Genomic DNA, 14,102 nt, shown 5'->3' with positions numbered 1-14,102 from the left:
ACTGCACCTGTGTATAATTTGAAGCCCTGAGAGATTTGTTGGAGACTCCATGACTCCACCATGAATATCACCCAGCAGATAGGTCAGAAAGTTATGGAGTGGTTTAAGTTCTAAAACAATATCTTTGGAACAACTACTCACCTAAAATGACAAGTCAAGCAAAAAGATCAAAGAAGTTGCCAAGTACTTACTCTAGGGGAGACACAGAGACCTACTGTGTCTCCCCTAGACACAGTAGGGGACACAACATCTCCCTGAACATAGAATCTGCATAGTGAAGCATGGTAGTGGCAGAGTTATGATGTGTGGATGCTTTTCTTCAGCAGATACTGAAACTGGTCAGCATCAACAGGAAGATGGATTGAACTACATAAGAAGAAAACCTGTTAAAGGTGGGAAATGACTTATCTCACAATAAAAAATGGAATGAGCAATGGTTTGGTTTAAATCAAATCACATATGCATGTGCTGCAATGACCTAGTCAAAGTACAGACGTAAATTCAATTCCAAATCTGTGGCAAGACTTGAAAGTTAAACCTCACAGACACTCATATCAGTTTAGATCCACTTAATAATTAGCACAACTTTGTGTTGTTTAAAGAGATATGGGTAGGATATGCAGAAATTGTCCTCAAGTAAGGCAAGTGTTGCTTTAAAATACTTTCCTCAAGCAGAAGTAAAAGCTAGTCATTCAAAATGACTCAGGAAGAGTAAAAAATGATTTACTGAAATGAATAATCAAGTTCTGAGAAACTGCTAGTTTTTCTTTTTAAACATTATGTAATGAGATGAAAAAGATATAAATAATGTGTTAATTCTGGTGTTAAAAAACTTACAAAAATTCAAAATACTTCCAGAGAGAAAAGAAGAGAAGAAATACTATAATATTGTAAGGTCAATTTGCACCGGAGGCCCTGTAGATACAAAATAACACTAGAACAAAACTGCTTGTGAACATAAAAGGAGTATCACTTTACCATAAACTAGGTGTGCCTGTGCGTGTTTGGTTAAAATGTGCCTTTTCTTTACTCTGTAAAATGATCACTGGTGGGTAAAGTAGTCAAACATAGTTGTCAGTTAATAGTACTTCAAAATAATATTATTTAAGTAAAACCACTTGGATAAATAAGTATTTTCCCTCCCAAAAATGCTACTCAAGTAACTGTGAAAGAGTAAATGTAACTTCTTGGTCACCTCTGTTTATCTAACACATAAAAAACAATTCATTGATGTTTGTGGTTTTTACATGGCAACTTGTGAAAAAATTCAGGCTGTGTAAATACTTTTGCAAAGATACCTTGGTTTATGGTTTATTTTCCGTTGTGTCATGCTGTGTTCTTTGGTCTTCATGATGTTGTTTCTTCACTAATGTTCTCTAACAAAAGCTTTAAAGACTTCACAGAACAGCTGCATTTAGATTAAATTAGACACAGGTTGATTCTAATTCTACGTCTGAGGGCAATTGTTGCACCGCATTTCTTTTTAGCGGGATCAAGGTAAAATGAGCTGCCACACGTGTGCCACTTTGCAAAAGAAAATTCGAGCGACTGAATGACTTTCAGAGGCCATTTGAGCCCCAAGGCGTTTACTTCCATTCTAAACAGCTCACCGGCAGGGGGGGCTATTGTGCTAGATAATACTTGCATGATGAAAGAGTTGTAAGAATGTGACAGACCCTCCAGTTGTTTTGTGAGCTTGCTCAAAGTCAGTTAGAAAAAACATTATTTGATACAGATGACATATTATTTATTTAGTTTATTGTGTTAAAGTCTGTTAGTACGTTAAAAATAGACGCAATTGTATTTTATAATAGCATTGCTTGGCAGTGAGTGTGTTAAACAGTAATTTATCAGTCGCTTCCATGCGCATGCGCGCGGAGTCATTATCTCCAGCCTCATAGGTCGCCGTGAGTGGGACGATCCCGGCGCCGTAGCTCGGTGGGCAGGACCGTCGGTTCCGTAATATTCACAAGCTTCGGAGGAAGCAAGGTTTCCCGAAAGTCAGCTGCGGCGGCCCCGGCGGACAGGACTGGCTCTAGACCGCTCGCCATTTTTGAACCTGGCCTTTGGGGACTAACACGCTTATTTATCGGTCACAAGGTTTTTTTCTTTAACAGACAGGACAACTCTCCATGATGATGGAAATGGAAGTGATGCATTCAACTCAGAAGGTAAATAAAATTATATATATAATAAACCGATTCCTTCTTGAGATAAACCTTCCCACCCAACTTCCTTTCTTATACAATCTGCTAAACTGTTTAAAGTAATTATTTATTTTGTCTTTCAATTAATTATTCGAGACATGGTTGCTCACTTGTTTCTTAGTTATGATCTAGTAATGTATAAATATAAAACCAATCGCTGTCAAAGTAAATGATAGTTTAAAATAAGCTGCACTTTCAGTTCTGCGAGTCATTCTCTTGTGACGTTTATTCCCCGACAGGAAATAAAAAAAATAAAAATACATATATGGTCTTATTAGGGTTTCGGGCGTTTTAAATATATGGTCTTTCTATGTATCCTCTTCTTCGCTGAGGTGAAGCTTGGTAAATAGACAACCTGGACTCCGAGTGTTTGTTCATAATTATGCTCCCTCCTCCCCCTTCCTCCCCTTCAGGCATGTGATCCCATATCTGATTCACACAAGCTTCTTCTAACCACAGTGTAGGTTTTTTTTCCTTTTAGAGCATATGATCTTTTTGATGTTCAGCTTTTTTTTAAGCTGATCTTTGTAACTCCAAAAAAAAAAAAAAAGTCCACAAAAACACAGTTATTTACATGTGGGTTGTTGAAGACGTTTTTTTCTTGTGTATATGAGCTATTTTTGCTTTTAAATTGACTTTATTTAGATTGATGAAATCATAAAAGGTTGTTTTGGAACTTGTCCTGAGTGATGACAGAAAGGTGGTGGGGGGCAGTAGCCACCCCTATAAATTTGCTGGCCTCCCTTATAGCCTCACAGATCTTTTAGGCAAACACTTACTTATGGAACCCATATAGGTAGGAAATGGGCTAAATAATGAGCCCCAGATGGCATTGTCAACTGCCCGCATGTTGTATCTGGTTGGATAAAGGAAACTATGTTACATACCTTTTATAAGTTTTGATCAGAAAAACTTTGTATAAAAGCGGGATGTTTTGCACATTTTGAGATGATTTTTTTTTTAATGCCCATTTGAAATTAAGCACTACCTAGCCTGCCCCACTGGTGTTGCTGAGGTGGGTAGCATTTACTCAACCTAAATAGGTCCTGTAGGAAACGAAGTGAGCCCCGGCCCACTTTGGACTGATCCAGACTGAGGAAAAAATCTTGGTAAATATATGAAAAATGTTTTGTCTTTTTAGGAAAGAAAGAGACCAGTTTAAATCATTTGTAACATTTATTTACTTTCTAAACCAATATATAGACATGGGTCTGTTAGGTGTTGGAAATGAGCTTCTGTTTGTGATAGTCAGTTTCATTCAATGGCCTTATGTAAAATGTCCTTACTGGCTTTAGTACCAACACAGTTTGAATAAAACCCATAATCCATGAAAAGGCTGACTAGGTATATTTTTCCAGATTTCTGAATAAATTAAATGCAGTTAATTTTAGTGACCTACTTCTTAAGAGCTATTGCCCACACCTACACATGATGAAACTCTTGAAATTGTATAATGGTTTTCAGTACTTGAGATCATCAGTAGCTGGCCCTTTAAAAACTTTCTGGAGACGCCCCTGCTCACTGAGTTTCATCACTGTGGGTCTAAGGGTGGATTGTTCATCGAGCTGCAATGAAATAAGGTGTAATAAACCATCAGCGTTTGAGGTCTGTGTGGTTAGATAAATGAATTTAAAAAAGGCAATTAATACGTAGACTTGACGTGGAAAATAATCAACGAATTGATTGATGTGAGTAGTATTTTAATAGTACTTTTTCTTTTCCTATGTTAATTCCTGGGAACAGTTGCCTGACTGGTATGGCTGCATATTGTCAAGGAGAGACATTAGGAAATTTTAGTCGTTTCCGTATTCTGGTGCCAGTTGGGAAATCTATGTCACAAATGAATGTATTTTACGTCTTTACTGCTAAATGCTGTATCTGGCTCATGTGCTGTACATAAGGAATACACTGTTAGAAATGTTTGACATGGTGGACTTGTATAATTGCACATTTATAGTAAAAGTGTGAAGTGTTTCCACTGTGTAAGCAAGCTTTTTAGGTCAGGGTGTTTTTCAGGAACTTGTATGACCTGTTTGATGTGCTTGAAAGGCATGACTAACTGAACAGAACCCACTGTTTTTTTTCAAGCTTGGAAAAACATCAACAACCACAACTGTGCCTTCAGATACCCTGCAGACACATTTCAGTGGACTTCCTAATTCTGGTAGATGCCATAATTTCTGGTTGTGCTCTCACCTTTCAGTCCAGCAGTCTGATTTATACAAGGCAGCCATGGTAATGTGTAATCCATTTAGCGGTCATGGTTCTGATGCAACACTGAGGCAAAGAGGGTTAGAGGGTTCCTATTTTGCAAGGCCAAAGTCAGAAAGAGTGTGTCAACAGTGTCCAAAAATATATAGAGGTACTTATCTTTTGGTTTTCATTAATAGAGAAAGAAGGCTTTTGTCAAAAACAAAACAAAACAAAACAAAAAAATAATAATAACAATACCCTCTTTACAGGCCATTGTTCTGTTTTAGTTCCCATTCGGTTTCCTTTTTCCTGCTCATATAACAGAATAATAAGTAGCTCAAGTCTTAAGTGGGTTTTTATAAGCAAAACAGAGGAACAAATCAGTCACATGCTCAGTGGTCTCCATGCACGCCCCTATCTCGTGTTTATGCAACATCCTGAAGCTTGGTGAAACTGTTTCCTTCTGTAAATAAAGTCTAGTGAAAAAGCCAAGGAGAGCTGCAGAATAATTTATCTTTCTCACTGTTGTTTAAAAAAATGGCCAAATAACATCCAGCCATGAGGGGAGAAATCTCCAGGAAACAGTTTATTCTCATGGTTGTTGTCTTGCTGAGCTTCATGTGGGCTGATGTGAATATAATCATGGGGAAAAGATTTGTCTGTGTAAAAATAGCAGGAGGACGATGTTTTACTGAATCACAAACGTTTTAAATGTTTGTGTATAACAAGATCAAATCAGTTTTATTTAAAATAGAAGAAGCAAAAATTATTCTTACTGCTGCAAAAATGTTTTACAATATTACTAATGCTACTTCTAACATATATTAATAATAGTTTTAGTACTTTATACTTAAACAACACCTGTATTTAACAAGACTGGAAATATTTCAAAATATACTAGCCTTCATTCATCCAGCTGACAGTTCGCAGCAACATATAGGGGAAGTTAAATGCAGTGTAAAGCAGCAGTTGCTAACTCTAGTCACGACATGTGTTTTTGACATTGTAATAAAAGGACTATTCAATTTGGAGTTGAATATAGTCAAACTCAACATTAGTGTCTTTTTGTTTAATTAAGGTGCTCTATGAAATTTTATGACATGGTTCTCTGGGTTTAAAGTCTTTTTAATGAGATGAAGAGAAAGTGCAGGGGTGATCATGGTTTTTTCAGGCTGTATGAAAAGACTAGATGAGTAAGGTTGCCTCTCCTCTCCTCTACTTGTTGATGCACATTTCCCCATTTACAAAAAACACAAATTCACCTGTTTAGAAATTATTTCAATTGAGTCAAGTGCAGACAGTTATGGTGTGTAAACTAAAGGAGCTCCCATTCTCATTAGGTTAATGCTACAAGTGGCAGGTCTGATAAGCAACCGACTGCCGGCTCTGTCGCAGCAGAAAGTAATGGTAGTTAGTTGTCCAGTTTTCTTTTAGGTCTGATCTGATGATTTGGTTTTGTCCAACTAATGTTTAATGTTTTTATTCTAAGAAACGTAAACCATAGAAAATACAAAAAAGCTCCAAGAAATCTAACTGAAAATGACCATATTGAACAATTTTAAGCATGAAAGCAAGTCTCTATTTTTTTTCTTTGTGCTGAAGCCTATAACAAAATAATAAATGCTATATTATATTATATTATATTATATTATATTATATTATATTATATTATATTATATTATATTATATTATATTATATTATATTATATTATATTATATTATATTATATTATCCATACATTATATTACATCTGTAAAGCAATTTGAACATGTAATATAGTCATGGTTATCATTTTAGCTTCTACCTTGCTGAAAACATTTATGGCATTAACATCAGCTTTTCTGTGGAACAAGAGGATTCACACCTTTGTATAATTAGATGGGTATACGAGGATCAGATTCAGATTTCAAGGGTGTCTGATGGCAGCAGTGGAAACAGAGAAGTACATTTATTATTCATTCGGCTTCTTCCCCTTGACACTCGTGCCAGCTCTATTGTCGGTGAGCTGATACACGGCGACAGGGTGTGGCACGAGCAGCAGCCACGTATATCACAGCAGGGACTCTCGGTTTTGTTCCACTCCAGCCTGTGGTATCGCTGCAGAACTGCAGAGAGGCTCGCAGCACTCTAAGGTGATCTGTGTTTGTTTTCCCAGGACATGGACCTGATAGACATTCTGTGGAATCAGGACATCGATCTTGGCGCCAGGCGGGAGGTGTTCGACATCAACCACCGCCAGAAAGAGCATGAGCTGCAGAAGCAGCGCGAGCTTGAGGAGGAGAAGAAGCTGCACTTGATGCAGGAGCAGGAGAAGGCCCTGCTGGCGCAGCTGCAGCTGGATGAGGAAACGGGAGAGTACATACCCCGCCCTCCACCAAGCACCCCTCTGCAGCCGACCATCACACCCCTGGAGGTTACTCAGGTACAAGAAATACCATCATCACTCATGCTAGGAGTGTGACACTCCCACCTCATCTGATAGGCTGCTCCTCTGCTGTAGCTTGGTAACCTCTTCTTCTAGCATAATTAATGCCACTTAGGTGGGTCTGTTAGTTCTGCATCGATGTAATGTGATCCAAAGGCTTCTCTAAGGAGACCTAAACTGTTTAAAAGCAAAATCATCTTTAAATAGATGCTGTCCCACAATGAATTTAACAGCCTATTGTGCCAACTTCTGTTGCAGAATGCCGGCTTCACACAGGACACAGGTGACAGCATGTCATTTGATGAGTGTTTGCAGCTCCTGGCAGAGACGTTTCCCGTAGAGCAAACTCCGGTAAGAAAAGAGTCATACATAAGTCCAAAATTTCAGCCTAAAGCAGAACTTGTTGGTTCTAACACATTTTTCCAATCTCACAGACTCCCCCGGTTTGCCTGGACGCGCCTGCTGTTTCAGTACCCATAATGATGTCCCCAAAGCAGCCGGTTCTGTTGCCAGCCACCCTGTCCTCAGGTCAGCCGACTCCGCCACAGAGAATGTCTCCCGATCTGGAGGAGGCTTGGATGGAGCTTTTGTCACTCCCTGAGCTGCAGGTATAATACATGAGCTATAGTACATGGGTTTGTAACACCGCAGGCCTGTGTTGTAGAACAAAAAAGTAAAGAATGCATGAGTAGCCAGAGCCTGGTATTAAAGGGACAAATGCTTTTTTTGCATGGAGGTGGGGGTTATATAAGTCACGTGTTCACAGCTCATTCTGCCGTGCTCAGGTTTCATTGTTGGGACCTTTAAGAAGTAGAGATGGATATACTTACATTGCAGTGTAGCTTAACTGATTTAATAGCTTTTGGCTTAAGGTTGTAGAACCAGAGAGGGAGAGGCAGACGTGTAGCCGTTGCTCACTGGTGGAAAGGTGAAGATTTGCGTACTGTACCTTTTCATAGCTGCACCACTTATTTGCATCAGCAAATGGGTGCAGCAGACTGGCAGTTGCAGCTGCGACATGCCAATCAGTAGACTGAGCTAATATCTGTACCATACAGTCAATATAGCAACGTATCACTGAAAAGTTCACATATTTCTGTAACTCATGAAATGAAGCACATTATATAGATTAATTACACACAGACTTATGCTTTAAAGCCTTTATTTATGTTAATTACAGCTATTAAAACACATTTCAGATAAGAATATTACATTGGAACAATAAAAAAAAAATGTATACATCATTTGGGGACAAATTAAAAGTATGTTTTATACCTGTTATTTTCAAAAGGTAATTTTAATGTGACAAGCGAGCCTCATGGGAGGTATATTTTAATTTACTCAATGTGACATCACAATGTAATGTCCTTAGGAGATACCTTTTTATAGTTCTTGAAAGTTTTACACTTGAAGTTATGACTTTTTGTCATTTAAATTGTTCTATATATTTGGATGGCATGTGGTAAAAACTAGCTTCACCAGTTGTTTCCTGTCAGACATAAGTGAAGTTGTGGAACCGGTTCAGGTCTCACTACCCAAAAATGGCTTTAGATAAGACACCGTAAACTGTAAACACTCTTGTGATGATAAAAACAGAAATCAGCTAATGCATTGCAGAAAATTTCTCATAGTTAGCCAAATTCCCAGCATAAACCTCATTCTACTATATTTGGATTCTTTGACTTTGACTACTACTACAGAAAAATGATACATGGTTACAGAAAGATTTTACTAATAGAACTCCAGAAAGTGTAGGATGCATATATATTCAGCCACTCAGAGTCATTTCTATACTGGCCCACCTGTCACTCCAATTACAACTTCAAGTTTTGAAATGTTTGTCGCATAATGTTTTCTTTGCAAAAAACAGCTCAACTTCAATCAGATTGGATTTAGAACATCTATAAATATTAGTTTTAATGTATGGTTGCAGATTTTTAATTGGATTTAGGTCTGGAATTTGAGTTGGCCATTTAACAGATACATTACTCTAAACTACTGTTGTAGCTCTGGAAACTCTTTCTCAGTCTAAAGTCTTTTGCAGCCTGTAACTATTTTTTTATTGCCTGTGGTGGTGGCAGCATTATGGCGATGGTGTGTTCAAGGCAAAAAGTTGCATAAATGTGTAAATTTTTAGAAGTAATCCTTGCATCTAAATTAGCAATATCTAACTTTAATTTTTGTCTTAAAAGTTTGTTTTCTTAATTCATCTGACTTTTTTCCCTCCAGCAATGTCTGAACATGCAAATGGAAGACACGCTGCAGACCACAACATACCCTCTCCCAGCCAACCCTGAAGCACAGACTCCAAGCTACCCAAACTATCCCCAAGTCCAAGCTCCTATTTTTAACCCCCTAAACAGCATCAACAATGTCAAAACAAACAGCCTGAATGTTGGCCCCGCAGAGTTCATGAATACATTCGATGGCTCCATTCCCAGCGTGGCTCCGTCAAATGCTTTCAGAGAGATCAAAGTGGACACCCCCCAGCTAGATACAAGCTTCAGTGGAGAAGGTTTTGGTGGGGTGTTTTATCCTACAACTGAGCAGGATGAGTGCAGGAGTCAGCACAGCCAAGAAGAAAATGAAAGAATGTGTGACTCTCCAAACAAAGTCGCCTTTACGCAAATGGAACTTTACAGCCTCTCCCCTGGAGATTCGTTCGACGGAAGCAAACAGAGTCTGACAGTAGAGCATCTAGACTCGGATTCAGGAGTCTCCACTAATGGCAGTCCAAATGAAAGATCACCGGGCAGATCTATGTACGGAAGCGGGTCCTTCGGTTACAGTGATTCAGAGATGGAAGAGATGGACCAGAACCCCGGCAGTGTACAGTCTGACTATTCTGAGATGTTTTCCTTGAATTTTGAACCTGATCACTTTATGGTATCAGAACCAGTGTCAGAAATGACCGAGCAACCACAAGAGCATGAAAAGAAACCCAAACAATTCAATGCAGACCTGGCAGAGGACAGTGGCCATGATGGTGCTCCTTTCACCAAAGACAAACTCAAAAAACGCTCAGATGTGCGTCTCACCCGAGACGAGCAGAGGGCCAAGTCCCTTAACATCCCCTTCACCGTCGACATGATAATCAACCTGCCCGTTGATGACTTCAATGAGCTCATGTCTAAGCACCAACTGAATGAAGCCCAGCTGGCCCTCGTCCGCGACATCCGCCGCAGAGGCAAGAACAAGGTGGCCGCGCAGAACTGCCGCAAGCGCAAGATGGAGAACATCGTGGGCCTGGAGGGCGAACTGGACTCGCTGAAGGAGGAGCGAGATCATCTGCTGAACGAGAAGAGCAAGAACGTGACGAGCCTGAAGGAAATGAAGCGGCAACTGAACAGCTTGTACCTGGAGGTCTTCAGCATGCTGAGAGACGAGAAGGGAAATTCGTACTCTTCGTCGGACTACTCTCTGCAGCAGTCGACGGATGGCACCGTCTTCCTCGTCCCTCGCATTAAAAAGACTTTCAGGAGTGAAAAAAACCACTTGTCTCCTTTGTAACCTGGTACTGCATCATTATAGGATACTATGCAATAACTTTGTATTCACTCAGCTTTAAACTTTAGCAGCTTGACAGAACTGTTGTAATTTCTGCTTACTCCTCTTGAACGTTCCAATGTTTTTTGATATTTTACTTTTATACTCTTATATCCTCACAGATTCCTTCACCAATAGTTTGTAAATATAAACATTACCTGCTTCTGAGATTAGGAATGTTACTGTATCTGTATATATATATCGTGTGTGTGTGTGTGTACATATAAATATATAAATATATTTCTGTATGCTCATGATTGTTTGAATCATATTTCTTTTATAACTTCCCTCTGATTTGCTGCCCAGTTTTTTTTTAACCCTGTCTTCTATGCTTTTAAATAAACTAAATATAAAAGTGTACATCTTGTTTTCTCGTGATTTAGACACAACTTCGCGCTCGGGGCACAGGCTGACACAAATGGATGCCAGATGCATTGAGAGTCTAATGAACTGTTGCATAACACACCGCATGGTAAAAGTCAGTTCTGAACTTGGAAGCTTTACCAAACCTTTACAAGAAGCAGCAAGTAAGATGAATTTAGCAGAAAAACAAGAGAGCAACTGCGCCAGTCTGTTTTCTTTTATCAGATCAAGCTTTTATCCGACAGTAACCCGACTCTTGATTCAGTTGCTCCTGCCTAAAAATCATACCCACCCCAGTCATTATGTTGCGCAACAAAGAGCACAACTGCTAGCAAGATGAGCTCATGCTCAGTGTGATTACCTGCGTGACAGCTCCACAATTGAGCAATAAGCTGGCAAAGTCAAAGGTGAAAGCCTATGCAATCAGTCTGACCCCTGATCACACTTTCACACTCAAGATACTACAGAACCTCTGATCACCAAGCCCAGCTTGTGTACATAAATTTATCTGGAGAAAAGAGCACTTTAATGAAATCAGTTTTGTTGTTATAAAACTGAAGAGTCTTACCTGCAAAAACGCAGTGAGTGCTTTGAGATGAACAGAGAAGCTCAAATTAGTTGAAAAACCACAAGCATAAATCCTCACAGGGATTGACTGTAAACAGTGTCACAATCAAACAATATCTTTCTAGAAACCAGCTAGAGTATAAGCAGAATAGTTCAACCTTCTGTTTGTTCAAAAAGGCAGAGCTAGGACTGAACATGGCAGACTATCAAACTGAGGAAGTAAGGTGGATGGAATTTCCTTGTTTCTTACTGTCTGACATCAAATCAGACAAATTTCCTGTTTTAGTTCAGATTTTTAGATTTTTAAACTTGCTTTCTTAAATTTCAGAAGTTTAGCATGCCTTGGGAAAATCCAGATTATGATGTCATGACTTTGCAAGCTTCTGATAGGTTAATTTAGGATGGTTGAGTTTAATGAACTCTGAATGCTTTCATTCACCTGTGAATGTATTCACATACTTTCTCGTGTGACATCATGGAAACACATGAGACATCAGCCAAGATATGAAGAAGAAAGTGGATGGGTGAGATGCAGCTACACCCAGAGACATATTTCAGGAAGGTACAGAAATTATCTACGTTCATCTTAGAAACCGTGTCTCACCCTCTGCATTGCAAGTTCAGGCCATGTTCCTCCACAGAAATTTTACCTCTAAATATGAAACTAAGCCATAAATCCAGTTTTGTCCCTGATGCCATTAGCCTCCAAAATTTGATTTAGCGTAGTTTTAACAGTTTTTGTCTTTATTCTTTTTCTCTTATCTTGTCTTGTTCAGATAGGATGTTTTTGTTTTATTATTTCTATTACCTGGTCACTTTTAATCACATTCGATCTATTGTGTGTTTATGTTGTATGTCCTGTTAGATAAGGATGATTCACCTCACTACAGTCAAATTTATTTAATGATATAAAATTGATTGACTGATTGATTGACTTTCAAAAGTCTGCTTCATCCTTGGGTGAAATTCACAGATGCCTGAAGGTGCCATGTTCATCTGTTCAGTCATTTGTAACACCATAAAAATATCCACTTGTCATACCATTTAGGAAGGGGACACATTCTGCTCCCCAGTGATGAATGTGTTTTGGTGTGAAATATGTGAATCAATGCCTACGGAAAAGCAGAAAAACTTTGGAAGATCCTGGATGAAATAAGTCTTGTAACAGCAATGGCTAAAAGGCCATTCAGAGAGGAAGAAGCCACACCTCAGCACTCTAACCTTAAAAACCAGGTTAGAGTTTGTAAATGCACTCAGTGTCTGGGACAGACCTTAATTTTGGAGACGTGCCCTGTTGTCTGACGAAGCAAAAAATTAAATGTTTGTGCTGTAATGATTGTTTTTACAATTGAAAGTAAAACCGGATCCTAGCAAGTCTGGAAACACAATCCCAACAGTGTGGTATAGAGGTATACTCAAGGAGATGTCATCACAAAACTCTGATCTTAATAAGATCATATTTTGGGGCAGCACAGAAAAAGTGTGTGTGTGTACAATGCAGTCTACATTCTGACTTAGTTACATCAATTCTATCAGGAGGAATAGGATTCAGGAGTCAGAAAAACTGCTGTTTTAGAAACATATACTGTAGAACCATAAGACCTAAAGACGTATGATGGAACTTGGTTATCAAGGGCTTTATCTTCAACTATATTGTGAATTTAACAGAATAAAGGGAAGCTAAAATAGGGTAAATATTATCTCTCTTCATTTTCATCAAAACTCTTGTTGCAGTGTTCTGAATTGGCTGAAGGAGTTTGACCTCATTTTGTGGACTTCCTAATATTAAATAATTACAGTCGTCCAGCCTTGTGGTATAAAATTCATGGAATAGGTTTTCAGTAACACTCCAGGACATATTTAATTTTGGCAATATTCCAGAGAAGAAAGAAGGAAATCTAAGAAATCTGCTTAATATGGGATTTAGCGAACATAACCAGGTAAAAAATAACACCAAGTGTCTTTACTTTATTATCTGAGGCCAATTTATTGCCATCCAGATAAAGTGGTAGACTAAGCAGTTTCTTTTTCAGAGGTTCTGGTCTAAAGACAACTTCTGTCTTGTCAGAATTTAAAAGGAACCTGTTTTTTATGTCTTAACATGCGTGTCATCTACCTAACAGATTGCATTCATCAGGATTTATTGAAAGACATAGCTGAATATCATCAGCAAGGTTCTGGGTGGAAATTTATCCCACACTGTCTTAACCATTGGAATCATACATAAATAATAAAGAGAAATAGTCCAAGTGCGTAGCCCCGTGGTACTCCACCAGTAACCCTGGAATATGAAAATTTATTATTCACATGAGTAGAAACATAAGATTTAAACCAGACTAGTGCTGTTCCCTTGATAACTACGTGTTCAAGCCTTTCTAAGAGGATATTGTGGTCAACTGTGTCAAAAGCAGCACTGAGATCTAACAAACAAAACCAGAACAGACAAAAGTTCCTCATTTGAGGCCAAGAGAAAATTGTAACTTTCATAAATACCGTTTTAGTGTTGCGATGACCTTTGAAACTTGATTAAACTCTTCAAACAGATTATTTCTATTTAGATGCACACACACACTTGATTAGCAACTATTTTCTCAAGGATTTTAGATGAGAATCCAAAGTCATAAAATTAAAAATGCTCCATATTCCTAAGAAAATGTATGTATATCTGTAAATCTGAAACAAACAAAAATATTCTGCCCTAAAAAAATCATTTGGTAATCTTAACTAAGAAAAAATGTACCTGTAGTATGATTTAATATTATACTAAAAGTTTTTTTTCCCTACTGTGAAAATACATACCT

The 14,102-nt window shown here is 38.4% G+C and overlaps 1 protein-coding gene across 1 annotated transcript; it reads left to right on the top strand.

Annotated features, from left to right (window-relative positions):
- Positions 1–1,956: 1,956 nt before the first annotated feature.
- nfe2l2a (nfe2 like bZIP transcription factor 2a) lies at positions 1,957–10,630 on the top strand. Its single transcript, XM_032568625.1, has 5 exons — positions 1,957–2,171; positions 6,556–6,822; positions 7,084–7,176; positions 7,260–7,433; positions 9,055–10,630. Exons 1-5 carry the CDS (start codon positions 2,133–2,135, stop codon positions 10,333–10,335), a joined length of 1,854 nt encoding a protein of 617 aa, XP_032424516.1. The 5' UTR covers positions 1,957–2,132; the 3' UTR covers positions 10,336–10,630.
- Positions 10,631–14,102: the final 3,472 nt, after the last annotated feature.

The sequence above is a fragment of the Xiphophorus hellerii genome, chromosome 7 (assembly GCF_003331165.1).
Source record: "Xiphophorus hellerii strain 12219 chromosome 7, Xiphophorus_hellerii-4.1, whole genome shotgun sequence".
Classification (NCBI taxonomy): Eukaryota; Metazoa; Chordata; class Actinopteri; order Cyprinodontiformes; family Poeciliidae; genus Xiphophorus; species Xiphophorus hellerii.
Note: the sequence above shows the minus strand (reverse complement) of the source record. Positions and strands in the feature narration are given on the sequence as shown.

Excerpts from the sequence above, each read along its gene's own strand:
- nfe2l2a (XM_032568625.1), top strand. The coding sequence starts at position 2,133 with ATGATGATGGAAATGGAAGTGATGCATTCAACTCAGAAG. Across the intron at positions 2,172-6,555 it reads TGATGCATTCAACTCAGAAG|GACATGGACCTGATAGACAT; the intron begins GTAAATAAAATT and ends TTGTTTTCCCAG. Across the intron at positions 7,177-7,259 it reads TTCCCGTAGAGCAAACTCCG|ACTCCCCCGGTTTGCCTGGA; the intron begins GTAAGAAAAGAG and ends CCAATCTCACAG.